The sequence below is a fragment of the Hyaena hyaena genome, unplaced genomic scaffold (genome assembly GCF_003009895.1).
Source record: "Hyaena hyaena isolate Hyena2069 unplaced genomic scaffold, ASM300989v1 scaffold_115, whole genome shotgun sequence".
NCBI classification, from domain to species: domain Eukaryota; kingdom Metazoa; phylum Chordata; class Mammalia; order Carnivora; family Hyaenidae; genus Hyaena; species Hyaena hyaena.
Window position 1 is genome coordinate 427885 of NW_024080747.1, and position 24745 is coordinate 452629.

The window sequence follows — 24745 nt, forward strand, 5'->3', positions numbered from 1 at the left end:
TGAGTAGCATGAAACAGTTCATCTTACAGACTCCCTGGGTCCTCTTTCCTCAGGTCAAAATCCAGTTTTGATGGTGCCTCTGTAGGAAGTGATAAGAACAACTGTAAAACAGAAAGCAAAAACGAGTCTAAGATGGACAGGAAAAAGTCTTCGTCTTCCAGCCAGGTAACTTGGGAATATGGAGAACATCATCTCAGAGGTTGGGGGTGGGGGGCCAGGGGCACCTAGAGCCAAGGGAAAGGAAGAACACAAGTGTGAATCTTGCCACCGTTCAGGACTCTCATATGTAGATTGTAGAAAATCTGGAAGACAGAACAGGATGCAGATCCTGAGGCCGACTCTTAATCAGTATTGTATTTCACCACTTACCTTCCGGTATATCCTGGGTGGGGGGAGTTGGAGACCATGACCCCTAACTCTGACAAGTGCCCCGAGAGCAGGGACCTCCTCGGTCATGTGCTGGTCTTAATAGCCAAGATAATTAGCTTGCCTGATAATTAAGAGAGCTGTGATGGCCTTGCATCAAAATGAAAGAGTGTGATACAGCACCTGTGAGAATGGAAGGCAACCTGGCTGCCTACCAAGGTGGAAAACCTGGGGACAGTCATGACTGTCCTCTAGAAGCAGTTCGGTTCCACTCCAAAACCCACCGGATGCATTACAGAGCCCACCCCTGTGTCGTAGGGTGTGGCATACTTACTGGGGCCAGTAGTTTGAGATTGTGTTTTGACACTCCACCCGCTAAATACTCGAATATGTGTTTCCTAAGAATGAGATCAAAAACCCCATTGGCACACACAAAAAATTCAAATAGTAAATATTCAAAAATATTACTCCTCTGAAATCCGTGTCCGAGTTTCACAGTCGTCCCAGTAGCAAATGCCTTGATACATGTTTTTTGGCCCCCTCCCCTCTCTGGAATCCAGTCAGGAACCACATACTGGATTTATCTATCCCTTCTGATAGACATCATTTCCACCATCTATTTTTTTTAATTAATTAATTTTTTGCCTTTTATTACTTCCACATTTATTAAGACTTCATGTTCCAGTGTTTTGGGGTGGGGGGGGTTGGCCCAGGTTTTTTTGTTTTTTAACGTTTATTCATTTTCGAGAGAGAGAGAAACAGAGTGAGCAAAGGTGAAGCAAAGAGAGAGGGAGACATAGAATCAGAAGCAGGCTTTGAGCTGTCAGCACGTACCCCGACAGAGGGGTCGAACCCACGAACTGGGAGATGATGACTTGAGCCGATGTCAGACGCTTAACCGACTGAGCCACCCAGATGCCCCTTGGCCCAGGTTATTTTTAATCAACCCATGCAACCAGTGCTCACTGTAGCCATTAAAAAGGCAAAAAAAATGAATAAATAAAAAAAAAAACCTCAGGAAAGCCCCCTTGGAATACCTCACTTTAATCCAGGTTACTTTCTGGATGCACAGTATACTTGCAGGAAGCAGCAGGAGATAACCTACTTTATAAAATGGCTGATTTGTGGGGGCGTGTAGGACCCTTCTGAAGGCCTTCATGATGGCGACACTGGGCCACTTCTACGTGGTTTGGCACGGAGGGCCTGCTTGTAATGTCTCTGTTCTGTCATAAGACTTTTTTTTATCAAAAGCATCTGTCAGGGGGCACCTAAGTAACTCAGTCAGGTAAGTGTCCAACTCCTGATTTCCGCTCAGGTCATGATCTCACAGTTCGTGGGTTCAAGCCCCATATTGGACTCGGTGCTCACAACACAGAGCCTGCTTGGGATTCTCTCTCTCCCTCTGTCTCTGCCCATCCCCTGCTCGCTCGCTCGCTCTCTCTCAAAATAAATACACATTAAAAAAAAAAAGTACTGTCAGCAGAGGCCCTATGGAAGGAGGACCAGCTCTACCTGTTAGCTGTGTGGTGCCATTTAAATGACTCAGTTTCCCTGAGGCACACTGACCAGACACATGGAATGGGGACATGAGTCCCCGGCTTATTTGGGGGTGGTATTTGGAAGGCATGTTACCAAATGTAAATTGCTGGCTGTACGTTGCTGCTGTCCCAGCTGTGGACACACAGACCTCGAAAACGAAGCGACGTGCCGTCGTTCAGTCTCTTGGGGCTTCTACCGCCCTGGAGAGTGAAGTTATTTTTATGAAGTCCTACTTTGGCTTGGTGGTCATCTCCCCCTGACATGGGCTAAGGATAGGCCCTCACAGCCAAAATGGTGATAGTGACAAGAGCAGGTGGTGGGTCTTTTGGTTGTACTGTCCATTTAAGCCTCGCGGCGGTCCTCTGACGCAGGCGGTATATGTGCTTTCTGACACAGAGGAGGCGGCTAAGGCCCAGCGAGGCTCACTCACTAGGTCAAAGTCACACACCAAGGAGCTGTGTAGCCAAGACTTGAACTCAGGTGTCTGTGAGCTTTCAACCACTGCCGTCCTCTAAGAGTCTGTGTATCTTCAGTGCCCTGGGATCTACTGCCTTCCCTGGTGACATCTCTTGGCATTCCATGTCACCTGTTAGGGACATCCTTGTCCAGCCACCTTGGCAGAAGGCTGCGGCATGATTACTCACGTCTGTCCAACCAGCAAGTCACTAATCTTGTTGGAAAATGAAATATCTGCACCCCACCTTCCTGGAAGGGTTGCGTTGAAGACTGTGAAGTCAGAGAAAAGGAATTCCTCAAGATACCATAGTAAGGGAGGGGAAATTTGTTAACAAATTTAGATGGAAGTTAAAATTGGAAACGCGAGAGCTGATGCCTGTGTTGTGTTCTCGTTGTAGTATAAGGCCAACATGCAGTTCCACAAGCTGTTTCTTGATGTCCCCACTGAGGAACCGCTGAGGCAGAGTAAGTGCTGACCTGTTTGTTGTGAAAATGTGCTGGTTGGCTTGGGGATAGAAAGCAGGCTCCGTCTGGGAACTGGATCACCAAGTGCAACAGGGATTTGAAAGTTAAGATGTAACAGTGATGGCAGCCTCATTCAGCCTTCCTCCAGCAGCTTGAAAGGTGAGAGAGTAGAATAGGAAACGGAATCCTTCCACATGCTGGGGAACCCTCCAAGGTGATGCCGGAATGATTTCCTCACCTTCTGGATTCAGTGCTGCAGTGCACTGTGTTTGGGCTATCCCGAGATTGAAGATAGCCAGCTTTGAGGAGGAGAGGCCACTAGAAGAAGGCTGACAGGAAACACAGATTCTAATGCGCAGACACATGTCCATCCCTGAGCTACACACAGCATGATTATCACACCGGAACATCTTCACCAGCGCGCCACTTAGCACCTACTCAGCTCTTCTTAGGTCCATGAGGACCGGAGTTCCATTCTAGCCTCTCAAGATATAAACCTAAGACAGGATGCTGGATTCCTCGCATGACAGCCAAACATGGAGGTCACATGCTCTTCCCACAGTGAGAGCATCCATTTCCAAAGGAGTCATTAGTGACAACCCCAGGGAAGGAGGGGCAGGAGTGTCAACATTAGTACCAGGTGACATAACTTCCTAAGTAGAGGAGATTTTGAAACTCCATTCTGGAATTCTCATTTGCAAGTCTTGCATTTTGATTGCTATACTCGTGTGTGTAAGGCTTGGGATTAAAATACAAACCCTCATCCCCATATCTTTATTCTCCTAAAGATGACTGACAGAGAGGTGAAAGATGTTTTGAGTACAAGTGTATTATCTCTGCCAATCCTGAGTCTCCAACATATATATGCAATTCTTATTTTACAGGGAAACTCTTAAATGCTCTTACACCTGTATATATTTTCCCAGGTTTTACCTGCGCTCTTCAGAAAGAGATCTTATACCAGGGGAAGCTCTTTGTATCAGAAAACTGGATTTGTTTTCATTCCAAGGTCTTCGGAAAAGACACTAAGGTAGGTATAATTTTTTTAAAGAAAGCTATGCACTTTATTACATATTGTGAATACCAGTTGTTTGCAGTGTGACAATGTTTATAAACATTTGTATTGTTATCATACCCTTAGATCTTTATTTCCTTTATCATCGTTCCAAATAGTGCAGGTTCTGAATACCTCTAAAGGACACGAAGTTCCCTCTTTCCCTAAAGACCACTCTCTATGTATTTCCCTATATCCATCTCTCTCTCCCACAACCCTACACAAAAGCCTTTTTACCCAGATGTCACCAGAGAATCCTCACAGTTGTTCATTTAGGGAGCGTGCCATAATTTGTTGCAAAGATATGTATTACACCCAAAACCATTTTTAAAATAACAACTGGGGCGCCTGGGTGGCTTAGTTGGTTAAGCGTCCGACTTTCGCTTAGGTCATGATCTCGCGGTTTGTGGGTTCGAGCCCCGCGTCGGGCTCTGTGCTGACTGCCGGCTCAGAGCCTGGAGCCTCTTTCAGTCTGTGACTCTCTCTCTCTCTGACCCTCCCCTGCTCACGCTGTCTCTCTCTCTCTCCTAGAAATAAATCAAAAATACTTAAAAAAAAATAAAAATAAAATAAATAACGACTTTTGCACTGTGTACCTATCAGTTACCGTCGGAGACACGTAGGAAAACAAACCTATCAGTAAGCTAGTGATTAGAGCTCACTTTATATCAGGTCTGAGAGCGTCAGACACCCACGATCCCCAGTGGACCACAGGTGACAACTGTCTTCGTAAAACAGATGCGAGGGAGCACAGGCCCGAGACACGTGAGCGGTTAAGGAGGGTAGCTTAAAGGAATTGGCAGTTTTCCCAGTGCACTGCCTTCCAAAGCAAAGACCTTGGGACTGTCCCAAGAAGGAAAAAGATAATCCCCTCCCATTGGCATTCTTGCCCTTTGACCTGCACTATCACACCACAGTCCTTCAGGCCACCACCATGAGAGGAGTCAGAGAAACACCTTCGGTTTGCCTGACGTAATGAGTTTTTAATCGCTCTGACTCATGATTGTGAAGAGCAGCTTTTATATCCATGGAGTCGCTGGCTGAAAACTTTTTGTTTTGAATGATAGGTATGTTTTATTTAAATATTCTCCCTAAAGCCCCTGGCAGTCTTTTGGATAATGGCTACATAGCCAATGGCATGGAGATTCTCCATTTGGCGGGTGACGGGGGAGCAGACTAGCACACCATGCCTTAGGTCAGACATGTTACTTTAACATTGCTCCTTAATCATACCGAGTTCTGTTTAGATAAACATATTTCGATAAAGTTTCACCTGGGTCAGGATAACACAAAGCAATGTTAAGCAGTGCTCCACTGTCTTTCTAGATGTCCCAGTTATAAGAACTTGTTCGTGGAGCAGGGAAGGGACTGTGTAGCAGTGAACTCCAGTTCAGTGTGATAAGATAATTCTCAGGAATTCAGACAGAGCTGAGGCCTCTGACAAAAGCAGCAAGGCTGGAGACATTAGTGAACAAAAACTTAGTCTTTGTTAAATGGTGGAAGGGATGGGGGGAGTTCTTGTTTGTTTGTTTGTTTTTTAAGTTTATTTGTTTTCAGAGGGAGAGAATGAGCATGAGCAGGGGGGAGGGGCAGAAAGAGAGAGAATCCCAGTCAGGCTGCACACTCAGTGCAGAGCCTGATGCAGAGCTCGAACTCACAAACTATGAGTTCAAGTCTTGGCTACACGTGTCCTTTGGTGTATGATTGTGACCTAGTGGGTGAGCCTCGCTGGGCCTCAGCTGCCTCCTCTGTGTCGGAAGGCACATATACTCCTTGCCTCAGACGACCGCCATAAGGCTTAAATGGACAATACATTCAGTACTAGGGGCATTTCTGTGTAGTTTGGCATGAAGGGCCTGCTTGTACTGTCTCTCTGTTGCACTCATAAGACTTTTTTTTTTCTTTATCAAAAGCATCCTGTCAGGGGGTGCCTAGGTGGCTCAGTCAGTTAAGTGTCCAACTCTTGATTTCCACTCAGGTCATGATCTCACGGTTTGTAGGTTCAAGCTCCGTATTGGGCTCTGTGCTGACAACACAGAGCCTGCTTGGGATTCTCTCTCCCTCTGTCTCTGCCCCTCCCCTACACATGCGTTCTCTGTCTCTCTCTCTCTCTCAAAGTAAATAAATACACATTAAAAAATCCTGTCAGGCAGAGGTCCTGTGGAAGGAGGACCAGCTCTACCTGTTAGCTGTGTGGTGCCATTTAAATGACTCAGTTTCCCTGAGGCACACTGTCCAGACACATGGAATGGGGACATGAGTCCCCGGCTTATTTGGGGGTGGTATTTGGAAGGCATGTTACCAAATGTAAATTGATGGCTGTACGTTGCTGCTGTCCCAGCTGTGGACACACAGGCCTCGAAAACGAAGCGACGTGCCGTCGTTCAGTCTCTTGGGGCTTCTACCGCCCTGGAGAGTGAAGTTATTTTTATGAAGTCCTACTTTGGCTTGGTGGTCATCTCCCCCTGACACGGGCTAAGGATAGGCCATCACAGCCAAAATGGTGATAGTGACAAGAGCAGGTGGTGGGTCTTTTGGATGTGCTACAGCTAATCTAAGAGATAGGACATTGGAAGTTTTCAGGAGGTGGGAAATAAGAACCATGATAGTGATTTGTACATTTCTTCCCCTCTGAGGATGCCGTCAGGGAGACTGGGGCTTCAGGTCTGTGGCAGACTTTCCTTACTGGATCCAACACCATCCAGGATGAACTAAAGACAACCAAATGGTACACTCTAGGGAGGGACATTTTGTAAGCACCCACAGTGGAAAAATATTAATAAACTGCAGCCCTAATGTAATCAGGACCTTCTGGTCATTCTGGCAGTATTTGCATATGCCAGTAATGTTAAATGCATGTATCAGATTCCATCTAGGCTCAAACTGAAAAGTGACTTAAGCTTTATTTCTCAAATGTGGTCTGATTGTCGTTTTATACTTATGAAGCTGTTGGTTGAAAACTCCTTCTAAAGGTGTTCCATGCCTTACGTCATGAAAAAATCCAAATAGCCCCTAGTTTCTGTGTGTGTTGCTACTCAGAAACAAAATTAGACTCACTTTTATATCATCATTCATCTTGGTGTCCCAAATTACAATTTATGAGTCATCTCATACTTCAAAATTTTAGAGGGTAGAGTTCTTTGGCAAAATAGTTTTTAGCAAATGGCTCATTAAGATTAGCGCCTCAGGGCACGTTGGTGGCTCAGTCAGTTAATCATCCAACTGTTGATTTTGGCTCAGGTCAGGATCTCACAGTTTGTGAGATCGAGCCCCTGCATTGGGCTCTGGGATGACTGTGTGGAGCCCACTTGGAATTCTCCCTCTCCCTCTCCCTCTCCCTCTCCCTCTCCCTCTCCCTTCTCTCTCTCTCTCTCTCTCTCTCTCTCTCTCTCTCTCAAAATAAATAAGTAAACTTAAAAAAAATTAGCCCTCATTCTTCCATAGTCTCCCTATCTGGAACTTTGAGGAATAGAATATTTCCACCTCATAAACCTAAATATGTGAATGCAAGTAATCAGAATTAAAGGTCTTTTTTCTTCCTTCAAGCTGGCCGTACTAACCTAAGGCCCTCCTCTTCCCCACTGACCTTGTACTGTTTTAGAATATGTGAAGCGTTTTTACAAAATGTTCAAGCGAGTATGCACCTGTGGAGGGAGTCAGGTCATTTTACCATGAAGGTGTGTGGCTGTTTTCCAGGACCAAAGGGATATGATCTATTTCTCTGTGAAACCAGACTGGATTGGAGGATAGAACATAAAAGTATCAGGAACATCTAGTCTTTGTAGTATCCGGTACATGCTTGTAGTACATTGTATGAAAAACAACCCACATCTTGGATCAGATTGGTTCATCTTTGTAACCTATTATATGCATGACCTTGGGCAAGTCACCTGCCTCTCAAAACACATGTCCTCATCTCAGAATATTTCCTTCCTGGGTTGCCTGGGTGGCTCAGTCGGTTAAGCGTCTGACTCGTACTTATAACTCAGGTCATGATCTCACAGTTTGGGAGTTCGAGTCCCACATCTGGCTTGCTGCTGTCAGCATAGAGCCTGCTTCATATTCTCTGTCCCCCTCTCTGCCCCTCCCTGCTTACTCACTTTCTCTCAAAAATAAAGTTAAAAAAATTTTTTTAAAAGATGAACTCCTTCCTAGGACTGCCATAATTAAATGACATTGTCATCTGGTGAACAGGAAGGAATGAATGGGAGTAACTTCAGTTGTCACTGTTGTAAATCTCTGTTGTTTGAACCAGAAAAGTAGTTAGAATTCTGTTATTTTACCCAATCTCTTTTTAGGAGACAAATGAGGAAATGACTGACTTTTTTTTTCTTTTAAATGTGGACTGCTTCATGAATGTGCACATCGTCCCTGTGCAGGGGCCATGCTCATCTTCTCTGTATTGTTCTAATTTTATTCTATGCACGGGCTTCCTAAGAGAGCACAATGAGTGACTTTCTTAATGAGTGCTAGGCATTTTTCATACATTATCTCATTTAATCAACAGAAAATCCTGGGAAACAAGTAAGAGTATCTCCACTTTACAGATCAGGAGATTGAGGCTTAGAAAGGGTAGCTTTTGAGGTTGAGTAGTTCATGTAGATAGCGTGCACCTTAAAACAGCCAGTTGTTTTATCAGCACACTGGGTTTACTCAGGAATAGCACTTTGAGACATGCAGGCTATGGCAAATCACAGGCAGGTCTAGAGATCAAAGGAGGGAAAATTAAATTACAGAGAAAAGGAGGAAGTTGGGAAGGGTTGCTTTGAACACAAGTCCATTGGAGAGAAGTGAGAGTTCAGGGCTTCTCATTGGATGAGATGTGGTATTTCCTTATTGGCTGAGATTGTTGCTGGGCAAGGAGAAACTCTTTTGCCAGCTGGGGTGGGCAGTAAGTGGAGTGGAGGCTTCTTTCTGTTGGGGTCGGTATCTGAGGACCAGAGGTGGGGCACGAGAGCTCCCCCTCTTGGCCTCCAGATTCTGTTTAAAATGAGGTTTCCTTTATTCCGAACTGAGCTGAGAATTCACATCCCACACTTTCTGCCTACCATTACTATTCAGTGCTTTCCCTACCCGCACGTGCCTCAGGAGAGCAGGGTTTGTGGAGAGGAACCCCAAGCAGATGTCCACAAGCACATAACTTCTTTAGAGCCTTGGGCCTATCTTTAAAGTGACTGTGCACTTTGCATTCATTCCCTTGTCTCAAGATGGAGGTTTCCCACCAAGCCCTTGAGTACAATTGATGATGCCCATTTGCCCTCTGGCTTTGTAAAAGGAACTTTGAGGAGCCTGGCTTTTCTTCTTGGAGGCTGGAGAGCTTACTGGTGGTTCTGATTTCTTAAACCTCAAAAAATTTTTCCCTTGAATGTGAAGATTTGAAGTCCTGTTGTGTGAAGTCTGAACCAATATTAACTCGCTGATTCTGTTTCAGATCTCTATTCCAGCTTTTTCCGTCACCCTAATAAAGAAAACCAAAACTGCCCTTCTGGTGCCAAATGCCCTGATTATAGCGACAGTCACAGACCGGGTGAGTACTCCTCAGAGCAAGGTGTCTTTCCTTTGTCCTGTTGCTGGAGTGTTGCTTCCCCTCACAAGGGGCTTTATTCCCACATACCTGTTGTGTGTGGAATAACACAAAATTTCAAAGGAAATTTTGAATTTCCTGCTGACTTCATTATATTTGCTTGATCAAGGTAAAAAAAAAATTATTTCCCAACTTCTCTTTCCCTAGTATCTCTTAGAACAGGCTAAACTGATATATTGAGATTCTCTAATACTTAATATTTAAAAGAGCCCCCACCACCACACTGTTGATGGGGTGAGGCCGGGTGATATTGACGAGCCCCCGGAGTGGAGTGGCCAGCCTCCCCACAACCTTACTTTGTGTTTCTCCAGAACCATACCAAATACATAAATTTTGTTCTTGCCGTACACATGGGGCTTCAGGATGAGTTCCTACCCCCTCTTTGCTTCCAGGTTGCTTTAAGTAGTGTTCTTCTATACAGAAATTCAAGAGCTGCTCCATACTGCTGGGTTACCCCAAAAGTGTGCTACCAGAAATAGCTGCATAGAGAGGTGTTTATTTCAGCTTGGCCAAACAGAGGGAGTAGAATAGTATGGTTCCTCATTTTTTGCTTGAAATTATTGTTTTAGTGTTTATTTTTCAGAAAGACAGAGTATAAGCAAGGGAGGGGCAGAGAGAGAGGGAGACACAGAATCCAAAGCAGCCTCTGGGCTGCAAACTGTCAGCACAGAGCCCAACAAGGGGCTTGACCCATGAACTGTGAGATCATGACCTGAGCCCAAGTCAGATGCTTAACCTACTGAGCCATCCAGGCACCCCTTGAAATTATTTTTTTAATATTTTACCTACTATTTCCAATGAATGCATAAAAGTTACATTCCATTTCTAACCATACTGGATAACTTGAAGAGGGAAGGAGAGTGAAGGAAAGATAAAAGAGACTCTTCTAATCTGGTAGGAAATATGTTAATATTTTAGGGAAAAAATTTTAATATTAATAGCTAATAAGCAAGTACTTCTCACCAGGCATATGCTAAACACTTTGCTTCTGTTTTCACATTTGTTCCACACTGCTCCCTATGGGGGGTAGGGTGTCAAGAAAACTGAAGTCAAAGGGCACCTGGGTAGCTCAGTTGGTTGTCCAACTCTTGATTTCAGCTCAGGTCATGATCCCAGGATCATGGGATCGAGCCCCCCCCTTGGGCTCTGTGCTGATAGCATGAAGTCTGCCTGGGATTCTCTATTTCCCTCTCCCTCTGCCCCTTCCCCGCCAAAATTTTAAAAAAAAAATTTTTTTAAAGAAAACTGAAGCCAAGAGTGGTGGGGTTGTTAGCCCAATGTCACCCACTTCTAGGTGTCAGAGCCAGACTCTGCAACTAGGTCTAATGCAGGACCCATAGTTTTAACTACTTTGGAATACATACTCGCTTGGAAAGCATATCCAGTGCTCTCATTGGTGGGTAAAAGCGATAATCACAAACTTCGGAAAACGGGATCTGAAAAGATTTTGTGGCTCAAGTCGATGGAGAAAGAGTGAATTTTATTTTCTTTCATGTACCATTTTTGGTAAAATCATTTTTCCTTCTGTCATCTGTCACCAAATTACTTGTCTAGTCTGATGTCATGTCTTTCCCATTGCTTGTATGGAAGCATCCACTAGAAAAATCTCCACATTTGCACAAGGAAGAATCTGAAAGTAGCTTGAAAAAGAATGAGCCTGTGAGAGCCTCTGGGAAATTTTTAGTGGAAATGTAGGTCAAAACAGAGAAAGCAGACCCTTGGGAATTTTTAAATACCTTAAAAGAAAAGGGGTAGGCAGTGGGGAACCCATTTTAAAGAGGATCTAGCAAATATCACTAGCCTTCCCCCTCCCCCCCCCCTTTTTTTTTTTTATTTTTTAGCATCCAGGTCTTGCCTGTCTGTTTGGGACACCAGTGTCAGGGTATTGGAGCCTTCATGTCATTCAACATCTCTTTATTCCTTAAGGGGCCTGGAAGGTTTTGTTGCTGTTGTGGGGGAGTAGGTTTTGTTTATTCCAGAAACGGAATAAAAACTGAATGTCTAGGTGAATGAGACTATAGACCAGTGGAAAAAAAGAAAAAAAAATTATATATATATATATACAGATAAAGTTCTGCACTCTGAACTCTCATATCTCGTCAGGCGGTTATGTTTAGTCATCACTCTGTTTTGTTTTTCAGTACATATTTGTCTCCTTACTCTCCAGAGATTCCACTTACAAACTACTAAAATCTGTGTGTGGACATTTAGAAGTGAGTACGACATCCCCAAGCCTCACTTGCTGCCTCCCTTCTGTATTTCCTGTGGTTTCATAGTCCATCTGGTTTTCGTTTTGGTTTCACTAATTTCAGAACACAAGTGTTGGAAACAGCCCCAACCCGTCTTCTCTTGAAAACAGTTTCCGGGCTGACTGCCCTTCATCTCTGCCTCTGGTGAGTTACCTACATAACTATCTCAGTGTGAAAGAAAGGGGGTGATGTGTCCCAGTTACACTTCTCCTGACACCATGACCAGGGGACCTTAGTATCTGAGGTAAAATTGAAGACGTGGGACATTTCTGTCCTCAAGAACAGGGGGGCATAGAAGGCTGTTGACTTTTTCCAAATAATTGAAGAGCTGACCTACCTAAGAAAAAAAACAGGATTGTGGGCTGTCTGGGTGAGTGGGTGGTCCGTGGAGGTGAGCCCAGAATCTTGCTCTATTTGCTTGTCAGTGTTGTTTTAGAGGGATTCACCAAGTTGGGAGGAGGGGCATGATCCATCCCCACAAATCGTTGATTGTCTTCTATGTTCAAGGCACTGTGCTAATGTATGAAATAAGGACACCAAGAAAAACCAAAAAAACGAGCTTTTGCCTTCAAAGACTTTATAGCTTAGTAGGAAAGATGAGGAACATCCAGAAATAACTGTAAAAGAAGGACTCTGTAGTGACCCAGTGAAAGAGATTTTGTGATTCCTTCAGATTCCATTGACAGTATAGTAAATCTTCAGTGGAAAGTAGTTCCTCCCCCATTTGTACAAGTTTCCTACCTATTGTGGTATCATGTTGGCTCAAGCCACTTCTAGCTTTGTTTATTCGAGTCATTATTTCCAAACAGATTACTGTTAAATGTTGAAATACCTTCGGTGTAATGGTATGAGCCCACGGTTGTAACGTCTACAAATTTTTTTTTTTTGAGACCTGTGAAAAAGTACAGGGATTGAAAACATGGTCACATAAAAAGCTGTACAGGAATGTTTACAGCTGCTGTGTTCCTAAGAGCCAAAAGACAGAAACAGTCCTGATGCCCATCGTCTGCTGAATGGATAAATAAAATATCCTGTGTCCATACAACAGCATATTATTTGGCCCTAAAAAGGAAAGAAAACTGATCCATACAACATGGAGGAAGTTAGAAAACATGATGCTAAGGGAAGGAAGCCGGGCATAGAAGGCCACGTTATCAGCTGATTCCATTTACATGAAAGGTCCCAAATAGACAAATGGATAGGGAGAGAAAGTGGATTGGTGGTTGCCAAGGGTGGGGGAGGAGAGAGAACCGAGACGGGGACTGCTGATGGGTCAAGGGTTTCACTTTGGGGGTAAAGGAGATGTTTGGAAATAAGACAGCGGTGATGGATGCATGCCACTGTGATTGTGCTAAAAACCACTGAAGTGTATGCTTTCAATGAGGTCTTTTAGATTTCATGAATTTTATCTCATTTTTTAAAAAACCACCTTGCGACCAAGTAGTAGGGAGCAGGACAAAATAAAATGAAACACTTAGGATTTGGAATCCAAACTTGGTTTCAAGTCTGGGCTCCACCCAACCGAGTTATGCCATCAGACCAGCTCTTGAACTGCTGTGACTCAGTTTCTTCATCCAGTAAAATGCCAACCTCATGATGAGGCTGCAGTTGGCATGCAGTCATCTGTGTATGGAGCTTTGCCTACTGTCTGAGGCATTCAGTCACTGATTGTTAAATCCAAGAGACTTGAATTTTTCATCTTTCTATCCCCTATAAATTCATGCCTGAAATGGAAATGAGTTACTGAAACGATCAAAAGATGGCTGGTATCAGCTGAAAGCATGGTCATTTGTTTACCGGATGAGTCCCTTCATTTGGGGACAACCTAAATTGTGACAATCTCAACCTAACTGGACCTTCCCCAGGACATTTTAATGACACCTGTTGTCCTTCCAGGTCGTAAACATTGGGGGTGGGGTGGAGGTGGGAATGAGATACAAAGTAAAACACGCCTGCTTTTTCCCTACTCCGCACCCCTCTATCATTCCTCTAGAATTCAAAAGTAAGAGCCCTGGCTCGGTTTTAAGGGAGTCAGGGAGGGAAGAAAAATAGCCAAAACATTCCTTTCAGCGTCTAACTTGTTAAAGCCATTTTTCCTTTTGTTTTCAATACCTTTTTTTAAACTATGGTTTAAAGAGTACCTTTGCATTTAAAGCACGTATTGTAGAAAACTTTACATCTTATTTTTCCCGTATATATGTCTATGTCAGTCACTTTTTCTCATAACAACGTGATGAAGCGAATCCTCTAGTTTTATCCTGCAACTTTTCAATCATTAGTTCAGCTTTTTTTTTACCCTAGACATTTGTCGTTTCAAACAAGTTGGCCACTGTTGACAGGATTCTAACTGCCCGGAAAACTCTGTTTCAGTGACCAGATCCTCTGTTGTGTTGGGAAAATGCCAGTGGTATGGGGTAATCCTCCCTTCTTTGCAGTATTTTAGAGGTTAGGCCTCAGGGACAGGGCTGGGGGTTCCGGAGGCCTGCCTGTTTAATGACGGGAATCGGACTTTGTACACTGCATTGTTTCCCTTTAGGATTTCAACGATGAATTCTCAGATCTGGATGGAGTAGTCCGACAAAGAAGGCAAGATATGGAAGGGTACAGCAGTTCTGGCTCCCAGACTCCTGAATCTGAGAACTCTCGAGGTCTGAGAAATTCCTAAAATGGCATCCTCCACAAAACATCTTTATGCCACCCTGTAAAGACAAAGCCAACAGAAGACAACACCTTGTCAATTAATCAACAATTAAGAAGGGACTAATTTACAATTAACAATTGACAAGGGGGCCCCTGGGTGGCTCAGTCAGTTAAGCGACTGACTCTTGATTTAGGCTCAGGTCATGATTTCATGGTTCTTGGGTTCAAGGCCCACCTCAGGCTCTGAGCTGACAGGGCAGAGCCTGCTTGAGATCCTCTCCCTCTCTGCCCTTCTTCTCAAAAATAAATAAACTTTAACAAGAATTGAGAAGGGGGGCGCCTGGGTGGTTCAGTCGGTTGGGCGTCGGACTTCAGCTTAGGTCTTGATCTCAGAGTTTGTGGGTTTGAGCCTGGCGTCGGGCTCTGTGCTAACAGCTCAGAGCCTGGAGCCCATTTCAGATTGTGTCTCCCTCTCTCTCTGCCCTTTCCCCACTCTTGCTCAGTTTCTCTGTCTCAATAATAAACAAAAATTGAGAAGGGACTTTGGATAAAGGGGAGTCTGAAAGTTCTAGGACGAAGAATCTACGTGGTAAAAATCTATTTCTCTTTATACACATTTAATAAATATCTCTTAAATCAACAGTATAAGAGGGTCGTTGAAAGAGAAAAACAAAATATTTTCTTAGCTCTTCTTTCAGTAATACTATTCACTGTAGAGCCGAATGGCCCCCAGGAGCCCCTGAGCTAAGGGCAGGCTGTCTTTATATCATTTTCTTACTTGCTTACGTATTGGATTTCAATACCCAACCCCTGAACCAACTTGTTGCAAAGAGCCTTTCCACATGTTGTGAGATCCATTTGCTTTGTGGTTGAGCCTGTGTTTTTAAATGCATTGGGAAGAAAGTCAGCCAGCTCCATTTTGGTTTGACAGATTTCCATGTGACAGAATCCCAGACAGTTCTGAATGTCTCCAAGGGAGAAACAAAGCCAGTGCGGGCAGAGGCGCATGTGAATAGAGTGCCTGAAGGAAAAGCCAAGAGTCTCCCCCCACATGGTAAGGAATAAACATCTTAGCTAACGGGGGGGGGNATGAGCAGGGGTGCGGCAGGGGGGGGGGGGGGGGGGGGGGGGGGGGGGGGGGACAGACATCTGCCTGTAATTCTAAAGGGCCCTCATATTTCACTTGATGACTGCCTTTCATATTCCCTCTTCCCCTTACTACTGAACATCTATTTCCTTTGCATATTAAGTCATTTATTTATTCAACAAACACTACCCAGTTCTGTGCTTTATAAAGTATGAGGGCTACAAAGGTAAGTAGCCTCCATGGAGGTCCCTTCGTTATTGTGAATACTTTGAGATTATGATTCCAAAACTGTTGGTAAAACTCAAATTACTGATTTCTTATTTACTAATTATTCTTGTAACTGGTTACCAATTATCCTGGTATGAGGTTAAGGATGGTGTCATTTTTGTCTAGCATTTACTCCAGCTCGGTGCTTGACAAAGGGAAGGCTTTCGGTAACTGGATGAGACGAGTTGGAAGGAGTTACAACTACTGGTTAAAAAGACACCTGGAAAGGGGTCCCTGGGTGGCTCAGTTGGTTAAGCATTTGACTTTGGCTCAGGTCATGATCTCAAGGTTCGTGAGTTCAAGCCCCACATTTGGACCTGTGCTCTCCACATGGAGCCTAATTAGGATCCTCTACCCACTTCTCTCTCTCTTGTGTGTGTGTGTGTGTGTGTGTGTGTGTGTGCCTTAAAAATAAGCTTTAAAAAAAATAATAAAAAGATACCTGGAAGGCTTCACTTCATGTTTTCTCTAATTTCCATTACCCAGGAATAATTTCTCTTTCAACTACCTCTTCCCCATAGGGATTTTGCTGGATAAAGGAGATGTGTTATAGTTTTAACACTGTTTCCTTTTTTTCTCCTCCCAACAGGTCAGTCAGAAACCATTGGAATCTTAAACAAAGTAAAGCCTCAGACATGTACGACTCTCCACCATATTCTTATCTTTTACGCAATCGTGTAAGTAGATGAATGTATTAGGAGTGACTTCAGAAAATGATTCTGCTCTCTGGGGCGCCTGGGTGGCTCAGTCAGTTAAGCGCCCAACTTCGGCACAGGTCATGATCTCATGGTTCATGGGTTCGAGCCCCATGTCGGGCTCTGTGCTGACAGCTCAGAGCCTGGAGCCTGCTTCAGATTCTGTATCTCCCTCTCTCTCTGACTCTTGCCTGCTCGCTCGCTCTCTCGCTCTCGCTCTCTCTCAGAAATAAAAACATTAAAAAATTTTTTAAATAAAAAGAAAATGATTCTGCTCTCTAAAAAAACTCTCATGGTTCCAAAAATCTTTATGAATCTGTTTGTTTTTAATGTAATCCAGATCTTTCCTTTGACATTTGTGTGTCATCTTCCAACATTTTCCCCCCTGAGGCTTAGGTTACATTTTCATATTCCTCCCCTTATTTAAATAAATAGAAAGGAGGAAGGAAAACCAGAATCCACCAGATCCACCAGAGGACTAAGTTCTGAGTGGTTACTTTTCATTAGAAAATTGTTCTGGGGGCAGCTGGGTAGCTCAGTCGGTTAAGAAAATTGCTCTCTGAATTATGAAGCATCTTTGGCCTTAGTTGATTTTCCCATCTATCCCATGTCCTTGGGATAGAAGCCAGAACAACTTAAAAATACCATCATCCCTTTTACTGAAGACTCAGGCGTTGACTTTTAAAAATTCGCCCTCAGCTTCCAGTCTGTAATCAGTTGTTTTTCTGAAAATATTGACCCAGTTCTAGGCTCTTCCTGACAACCAAGGAGGATGTGCCCAGTTTGGCTTCCAGATAAAGAAAGGAATTTGTGAGTCACCAGAGAACAAGACTAGGCACTCACCAGCTAGGCCCTTCTAGTGCGGGCCACAGCAGTGGGAGAAGGACCACGCGCTGGGTGATCCGCCTTAGGCATGGCCTTGAGAGATCCCAGTAGGGTGGCCATTGTTTGTCAGTTGACGCACCTGGGCCAGTGGATTTCAAATCCCTTTCTAGCTCTCTGGGTTTCTGACCAGCATCAATTTGTTAGAAAATGACCTTTTTCAAGTCTCTGGCAAGTTCATTTTGGAGAATATCTTGCCTTAAATGGACAACACTGGCTCTGAATTGATTGTTTTATGGACATCAGTCCATTATCCTATTGAGAATTTCTTTTATCCCTTTCCAGGGTCTGTGCACTAATCATCTCGACCTTCTACATGAGATACAGGATTAATACTCTGGAGGAGAGGCTGGGGTCACTAACCTCCACCATGGACACCCATCATAACGAGTAAGACGATTCCATCCGGGGCTACCATCTGCTTGCTCTTGAGACTAGCATCATGTCCGACTGGCGCTTGCCATCCTTAGCAAACATGAATGGAGGCTCCAGTCTGTATGCCACATTTTGTTCCATGTGTCTGTGGAAAGGAAAGGCATAGGTGGGAGGGGCCCAGAAATGAATGGCCTGACTCTGAACTGTTCTTGGGCTGCTAAAGTGTTGCCAGTGATAAGGCAAGAAACAAGCCTGATTTTACATTATCTTTATTCTATTATCCTAAGACTCAGTTGTGACCTTGGCCTGTTTATTAACATATGCCAGTAAAATTTATCTTCCTAAAATGGCAGTGCGTGAAGACATGGATAGGAAAGAAGCAATTCAAGTACCTCAGCTCCTTTTTCATGTATTAATTCTGTATATGAACTCTTATAGTTAGGAAGCCTGTGACCACTGTGAAGATCTATGTGACTAGTAATTAGCTGAATGCATCTGTGAAGATTTTCCTTCACGGTGTTTTTTTTGGTGGGGAGAGGAGGGGTTTGTTTTGACTGAACTAAGGGGCCTTACTGGGGAGAGCCAGGAATACAGTGGGCATAAGACCTGGCATGGCGGCCCTTCTTCTTGCCAAAGGTGGGCACACTGACAAAGTGTCATTGTACTACATTCACTTCTTAGCCTGGCCTCTTTTTCTCCTGTTTGGCCACGCTGGGAGTGTGCCCTCTTACTTTGCCAGCAGGGGTCTGGGAACCATGGTCTTCACCTCCAAGCATGTGGTCAGAGCCTCATCTCCACACTGACCTAGGATAGCCTCATCCTGTAGGGGTGTACCTGCCGGGAGCACGGCTCGACCTTGTGGAGCAATGCCTTCTCATCAGCCTCCATGAGCCTTGATCTGGGCGACTGTCCCTCACCTCGAGGGGGTGTAGCTCCTGGGCACGGACAAATAGGTGCATGTCAGTGACTGAACCGCAGCTATCGCAGCCACTACCCTGCAGATGGAAGCCCCATCAGTCATTTTTAACAGGCCTGAGCTAATTAAACCTAGTTAGACCTAGAGCTCTTTCCTTTACATCCATTCACTTAAGGATTTGGATGCATTACCTGAACAAGTAAAATAACTTATTCCATGTTAGAAAGCATACTTTTAGCCCAAGTTCTGACAGTAGAGATACTTGCTTACAGAGTTTGTACCATATGCTAGCTACTCTATTACGTCTTACAGCTTGTTTTACAGTTGGTAGTAAAATCAAGACTCAAATGCAAGTCTGTGTGACCACATGGAGGGTAGGCTTTCCAGTCCACCAGTGGCTTGGTTGTGAGGTACAGCTAGGACCTGGGTCAAGCTATTTTGACTGGTCTTCAAAATCACCTGGATGGCCTGTTACAACAGATGGCAGGGCCCATTTCCAGAGTTTGAGGTACTAGATCTGAGAGCCTGAGAATGTGCATTTCTGTCAAGTTCCCAGGTGTTGCTGATGGTGCCAGCCTGGGTGTATACGTGGAGGACTATTACCATATGCCATTCTGGGACCTCTTTGTGCTCAAACAACTACCTCAAAGTTTTGTCTGTGGCTTACATGGATGCTGGCTTTTGGTTATTTTGGAACCATACATCTATCTTTAAACTAGTACTGCAGAACCCAAAGAATGGTCTGGAATAGATGGATATCCCCTACTCAAATTGTTAACCTACTTAGTCTGCAAACACCTAGACTTACTTCCTGGTTCATGATCATCTACAAGGTTGATTTTTTTTTTTTTTTTTTTTTTTTTAAGAAACTGTTAGCGCATGTTGTATTATCATTTTACTAACTTGGTGATGAGGAGGGGGAAATTCCAGTAACAAGGACAAATGGAACACTTCACTATGTAAATAATCAACTCAGGAAGACATACAATCTGAAAGATAATCATTTAAAGGAAAAATCACAAAGAATATTTATGACATGAGGCCAGGAAACACCCGTGACAGGAAAAAGCTATTCATAAAGTACTTCTATAGGATGTGAGCTTCCCCCCATCTTTCTTAACTCCAAGGTGCTCTGGCCTTGGAGCACATTAAATCCACATTTCTAATCAGATTGTTTAGTTGTAGCAGAATCCATACCTTTTACCAGCTTCGTTAGTACGTTAAGAGCCTGTACCCTGTCAGAATTTCATGTTGATGGATCAGTTTTCTGGATCTCAGTTCCCTCATCGAAACACTGAAACATTCTGACTCAGCTTCCTTTTTTGAGATCTAAGATTTTGATGGTATGGATCAAGGATAAAGAAAAAACTGTTTTAGTAGTAGTAAACAGAAACATCTGATTGCTTTGTTAATCTTTACATGATCATAATTTACCAAGTAAATTACCATCTGAAAGTTACCACCTGAAAAATGGATCCTATGTAAAATAATTAGACCGATCATTGCCATCCAAAAACAAATTACAGCCAAGAAACTCGTTCCAAACCTTAACATGAAAATCGAATCAGTGTCTTGAGAGCATCCCTCCAGGAGAATGTATCTACATGTTGTAATTTCCTACCGTTTTAGCTGCTAAAGGAGCCCAGTGGGCCCTGGGGAAGAGAGGGGCCCATGCCATAAACAGTTCAAATGATAAACCCTGACTACATCTTCTGTAAAACCAGGCAAGTTACATTGCCATGGCAAGTCTCAAAAAAAGAATCACCAAAGTCTCACACTTCAAAAGCAAACAATTTGATTTAAGACATTCTTAAACATTCAGAAAGTTGTAGTGTAAACGCCCCATCCTCCCATAAAAAAAAAAAAAAAAAAAGTCTGTGACTGAGAAGAGCAAGAATTCTTGCAAATTTCGGCAGTAGTGAGGGGAGAGAGGACATTAGAGGTTAACAGAAGAGGTCTTAGCAGCCATGTGCTTGAGCAGATGGTTTTTGTTGGGAAGCCAAGACCCAACACAGCCACTTGCACACAAATAGCTTAAGAGACTTCCCGCTGAGCTTTTAAGATCCAGGCCCCTGAGCACCCAGGCTGGACTTGGGGGTTACTGCATGCAGTGCCTTGATGATGTTAACAAGTTCAAGGCACACTCTCTACTACTAGAACCTAGTTTTCTGTTCACCTAAATTTAAAATGTGTTCACTCCACTTCTTCCTTAGCCACCCCCCTGCCCACAGTAATTCTTCTCTCTGTTCTTACAGACAGACAGCACCATCCGGCCTGGGGCCGCAAGTACAATTAAACGTGGAGATCCTCTGCCAAGAGCTTACAGCTAACATAATGAAATTAGAAAAGGTGACTCATTTATTTCCTATGTTGGGGTAGTAGCGCTAGTGCCTGTTGGTTGCCATCGAGCAGGGGTGATTTACACACTTTCGGGGTGCAGCACGCAGCCTCAGTGACCAAACCCAGCCAGGGGACCGCATGGTAAATGCACAAGAGTGCTTTTTTTAATTTCCACAAAGACCTCGTTTCTATCTCATTTTCCTTATGGGTCTATCTTTTGCTTTTCCTCCTTAGAAATATTTCATGCTAGGGCATCTGGGTGGCTCAGTCCATTAAGTGTCCAACTCTAGGTGTTGGCTCAGGTCGTCATTTCATGGTTTGTGGGTTCAAGCCCCATGTCGGGCTGTGCACTGACCGTGCAGAGCCTGCTTGGGATTCTCTCTCTCCCTCTTTCTCTTCCCCTTGCTCGCTCGCTCTCTCAAATAAGCTTTCAGGAATAAATAAAATGTTAGTTACTGAGAATTGAAGGTAGCTTTCTGTTTTTTGCGTTTTTGAAACAAACGCTTACCAGTGTTGGGCTTCCGTGCCGACCTAGAGCATGGGAGCATGTGAATTCTCTGGTTTGTTCGCTCCGGCATACAGTGGTATTCTTGGACCAGAAGCGCACACAGAATCCTGCTGCCCCCTTTTGCGTTTCTTCCTTCTTGTGCCAGGCCTGGCTAGGGCACCACATGCTGTAATGAGGGACAGAAAAACAGGAGCGCCTGTCCACAAGTTCATGTGCGTGGCTTCCACGAGAGCCCAGCCACTCGGCTAGGAGGCCAGCAGGCAGAGCAGTGATAAGTAGAAGGAGGGACAAAATGCAGATGCTCCAGTTGTAAAAGTTACACATTGCCCACACTGCCCACTGTTCTTTTTGACACGTCTGCCCCCTTCCTTAAAGGTGGTCTGGCAGCAATGCGACACAGCCTGGCTGTGAAATAGCACCTATCCCCGTGGCTTTAATTTTGGTTTTACTTTTGAGTTTCTGTCTTTGTAGGTGTATTTTATATTTTTTGGTCATCGGTCCTTTGTTTCATTTCTTTTTCTACCTTAGTACTCTTGCTTTTCTGTTTGTTTGGTCCTGTGGGGTAGGTAGGCAAGATATGGCATAGGAATGAGAGAATGAAGGCAATGCCTTTTGTGGGTAATGAAGCAAATACTTTTTTTTTTTTTTTAACATTTTTTTTGAGAGAGTGAGAGAGACTGAGCACAAGCAGGGGAGGGGCAGAGAAAGGGCGAGACACAGAATCCAAAGCAGGCTCCAGGCTCTGAGCTGTCCGAACTCATGAACCGCGAGATCATGACCTGAGCTGAAGTTGGATGCTCAACCGACTGAGCCACCCAGGTGCCCCAATACTTAATTTGTTAGCACTGCAAATAGCATCAGTGACGAGTCAGACCCCTGTCTTATCCGTACTCTGCCACTGCCTGTCTGTGTAGTTGGTCTAGTTTTGGGTCATCTCCACTTCATACATGAAACTTTCCCTGGGTGGTTGAGATGAGCACACATGAAGCTCGGGGCACACACATTGGAGATCCTTTGCTCTTTTCCCACCCCGCGTGCCTGCAGGATGTCACACACTGTCCACAAAAACATCTACGTATTCTCTCCCTTTTGTTCCATGGGGTTCCCAACTGGATCACAGACCTCTATGAAGTAGTGGTAGTGTTAGTAAGGTCCAACATTGTACTATCATCTCAAGATCCAAAGACACGTCATGAACCCTCTCTCTGTGACATTCAGTCATTTGGGAAATGTGTAATATGTAGTAGGAGTATTAAACATTGATGGTCTGAATCAGACACCACATGACACCCAGGCTCTGTAAGGATCAGTTTCCCACTTTCTCTGCATTTAGGTCACACTTGGTGTGGCCTGTGCTTTTGTTCTTTTTCTTCCATTTGACTTTTTCTTGGTCTCTCCTGACATTTTATCGTAGTGCCATTCTTTGTTTTTTTAGTACTTTCCCCCCCCACACTTTAAAGTGGATTATCAGCAGAGCTCTATTCCGCTAAAAAGCATTTGCCTGATTGAAACTGAACCCATGGGTAGCTTTTTATTGCAGGTAGAATAGATTAATCTTAGAATTATATAGGCTATGGCAGATAGGCCCTTCCATTCTGTTTGGTTTTGTTTTTGTTTTTTTTTGTTTGTTTGTTTTTGTTTTTTTTTGAAAGACTGCATAAGCAGGGGCTGAGCAGAGAGAGAGGGAGACACAAAATCCAAAGCAGGCTCCAGGCTCTCAGCCCACAGCCTGAACAAGGCTCAAACCCACAAACCTTCAGATCATGACCTGAGCCAAGGTCTGAGTTTAGCCAACTGAGCCACTCAGGCACCCCTCCATTCTCTTTAATAACAAGAACTTCTCTCTTACTATTTTAAGATACAAAACAATCTACAGAAGCTGCTTGAGAATGGTGACTGACAGACCACGGTGTTCAGGCCAACATGATACCTCGCGCTTCCCTTTGAAGAAGGTGCTCCCCGAGTCATTGTGGTGGCGCGCTCCCTGCTGGCCAGAGGAGCGAGCTGATGGGCGTCCCCCGCCATATTTGCACTTAGAGGTCTGCGGCTCAGGAAAGGGGGGGGAAGGAAAATAGTTTTGGTTCCTGTGCAATAAACACGGACCCTTTCTCTCTGAGGAAGTTTTCAGTGCTGCTGCCTGAAGAAAACAGACCCATCTCTGGAGGTCTCAGGAAGGGCCTTGGTGGACACCCTCCCGGATGATTGTGGTCCCACAGTTAACCCGACTGTGTCAGCAAACACACTCCACTTCATGCCCTTTCAGTCCTTTCCTTGCTCCCTTTTCTCTCCTGTACACCCCTCTGAACCAACCTTCAAACTAAGGGATAGATCACGTGCCAACAAACTTGATACAAACCTTTCAAGAATGAGCCAGGACTCTAAAACAGCAAGAAATAGCTCTAATGGACAGACTTGTCTCCAACGACACCAACATGTTTCTCCTTTCCCTCCTTCGGCTGTTCTGTTCTGCTTTAAATCCTCTCAGTTGAGCACCAGCAAGAATACCGCAGAGCGGATTGAAATATCCCACGTGTGTTGTGTTTTGTTCAACTAATACTTAATTGGACTGACTGGCACCGGCCCCAGATCAGGAATCTGTGACACATGCGACTCAAGTACTAATTTAAGCTTCCCCTGCAACCAAAACTAACCTTTAAACCAAAAAGTACCACAGTGATTTGATACTGGATGAAAAACACTGAATTCTTATATGTGTAGGTGAACTGTGTTAGTTTTGAAGCAGGATGCCCATATTGAATACGAAGCCCATTTCAGCATGACTAACATAAAGAAGTAACTGGTGGTTTGCTAACTTCTATTTCCCATATGAGTTGGCTGGTTTTTATTAATAATTATTTAGGTACCAGAAGATCTGTAATATAAATGATAACTCTGTTTCTATCGGCAATGCATTTTATAATCATTTCTATGAAATGTATTTTGTTTAATCAGATAAGCTAATAAATGAATTAGTTACACCATTTGGATTTCTTAGCCTCCTGGACAAGAACTGTGCCTGGTGCACCCGGGCTTTTAATAAATTCTCATTGGTTCAACTGCCCTAATAACACTGTGTTTTGTCAGTTGGTAAACTTTTAACTATGACAACATGCTTTTTTTTTTTTTTTTAACTGCTTCTCACCTCTACTACTTCCAACTCACCGGTACTTCTTGCTTCCCAAGTATTCATTCCACAGCTCAAAGATGATTTAAATTCTGGGGTTGCAATGATACAAGGGAAAGAAAATGAACTTCGAAATCAGGAAAACAATGCCTGATGTCTGGATCCACATTTTTTTTTTTTTATGTTTTTTTTTTTTAT

General features: G+C 44.0%; 1 protein-coding gene and 1 non-coding gene across 2 annotated transcripts in view; one reads left to right on the forward strand and one right to left on the reverse strand.

Annotated features, from left to right (window-relative positions):
- The window catches only part of GRAMD2B (GRAM domain containing 2B), a 68085-nt gene extending 43594 nt beyond the window's left edge, over window positions 1–24491 (forward strand). Inside the window, exons 3-14 of the mRNA XM_039236705.1 lie at window positions 54–165; window positions 2760–2826; window positions 3753–3856; window positions 9312–9407; window positions 11606–11677; window positions 11777–11857; window positions 14250–14361; window positions 15285–15407; window positions 16297–16384; window positions 17570–17674; window positions 20831–20924; window positions 23282–24491. Of these exons, the coding sequence (XP_039092636.1) occupies window positions 54–165; window positions 2760–2826; window positions 3753–3856; window positions 9312–9407; window positions 11606–11677; window positions 11777–11857; window positions 14250–14361; window positions 15285–15407; window positions 16297–16384; window positions 17570–17674; window positions 20831–20924; window positions 23282–23323 (1096 nt within the window). The 3' untranslated portion in view covers window positions 23324–24491. The remainder of the gene's footprint in view (window positions 1–53; window positions 166–2759; window positions 2827–3752; window positions 3857–9311; window positions 9408–11605; window positions 11678–11776; window positions 11858–14249; window positions 14362–15284; window positions 15408–16296; window positions 16385–17569; window positions 17675–20830; window positions 20925–23281) is intronic.
- LOC120234752 lies at window positions 8215–8323 on the reverse strand. Its single transcript, XR_005529190.1, has one exon. It is a non-coding gene; the product is annotated as a U6 spliceosomal RNA (small nuclear RNA).
- Window positions 24492–24745: the final 254 nt, after the last annotated feature.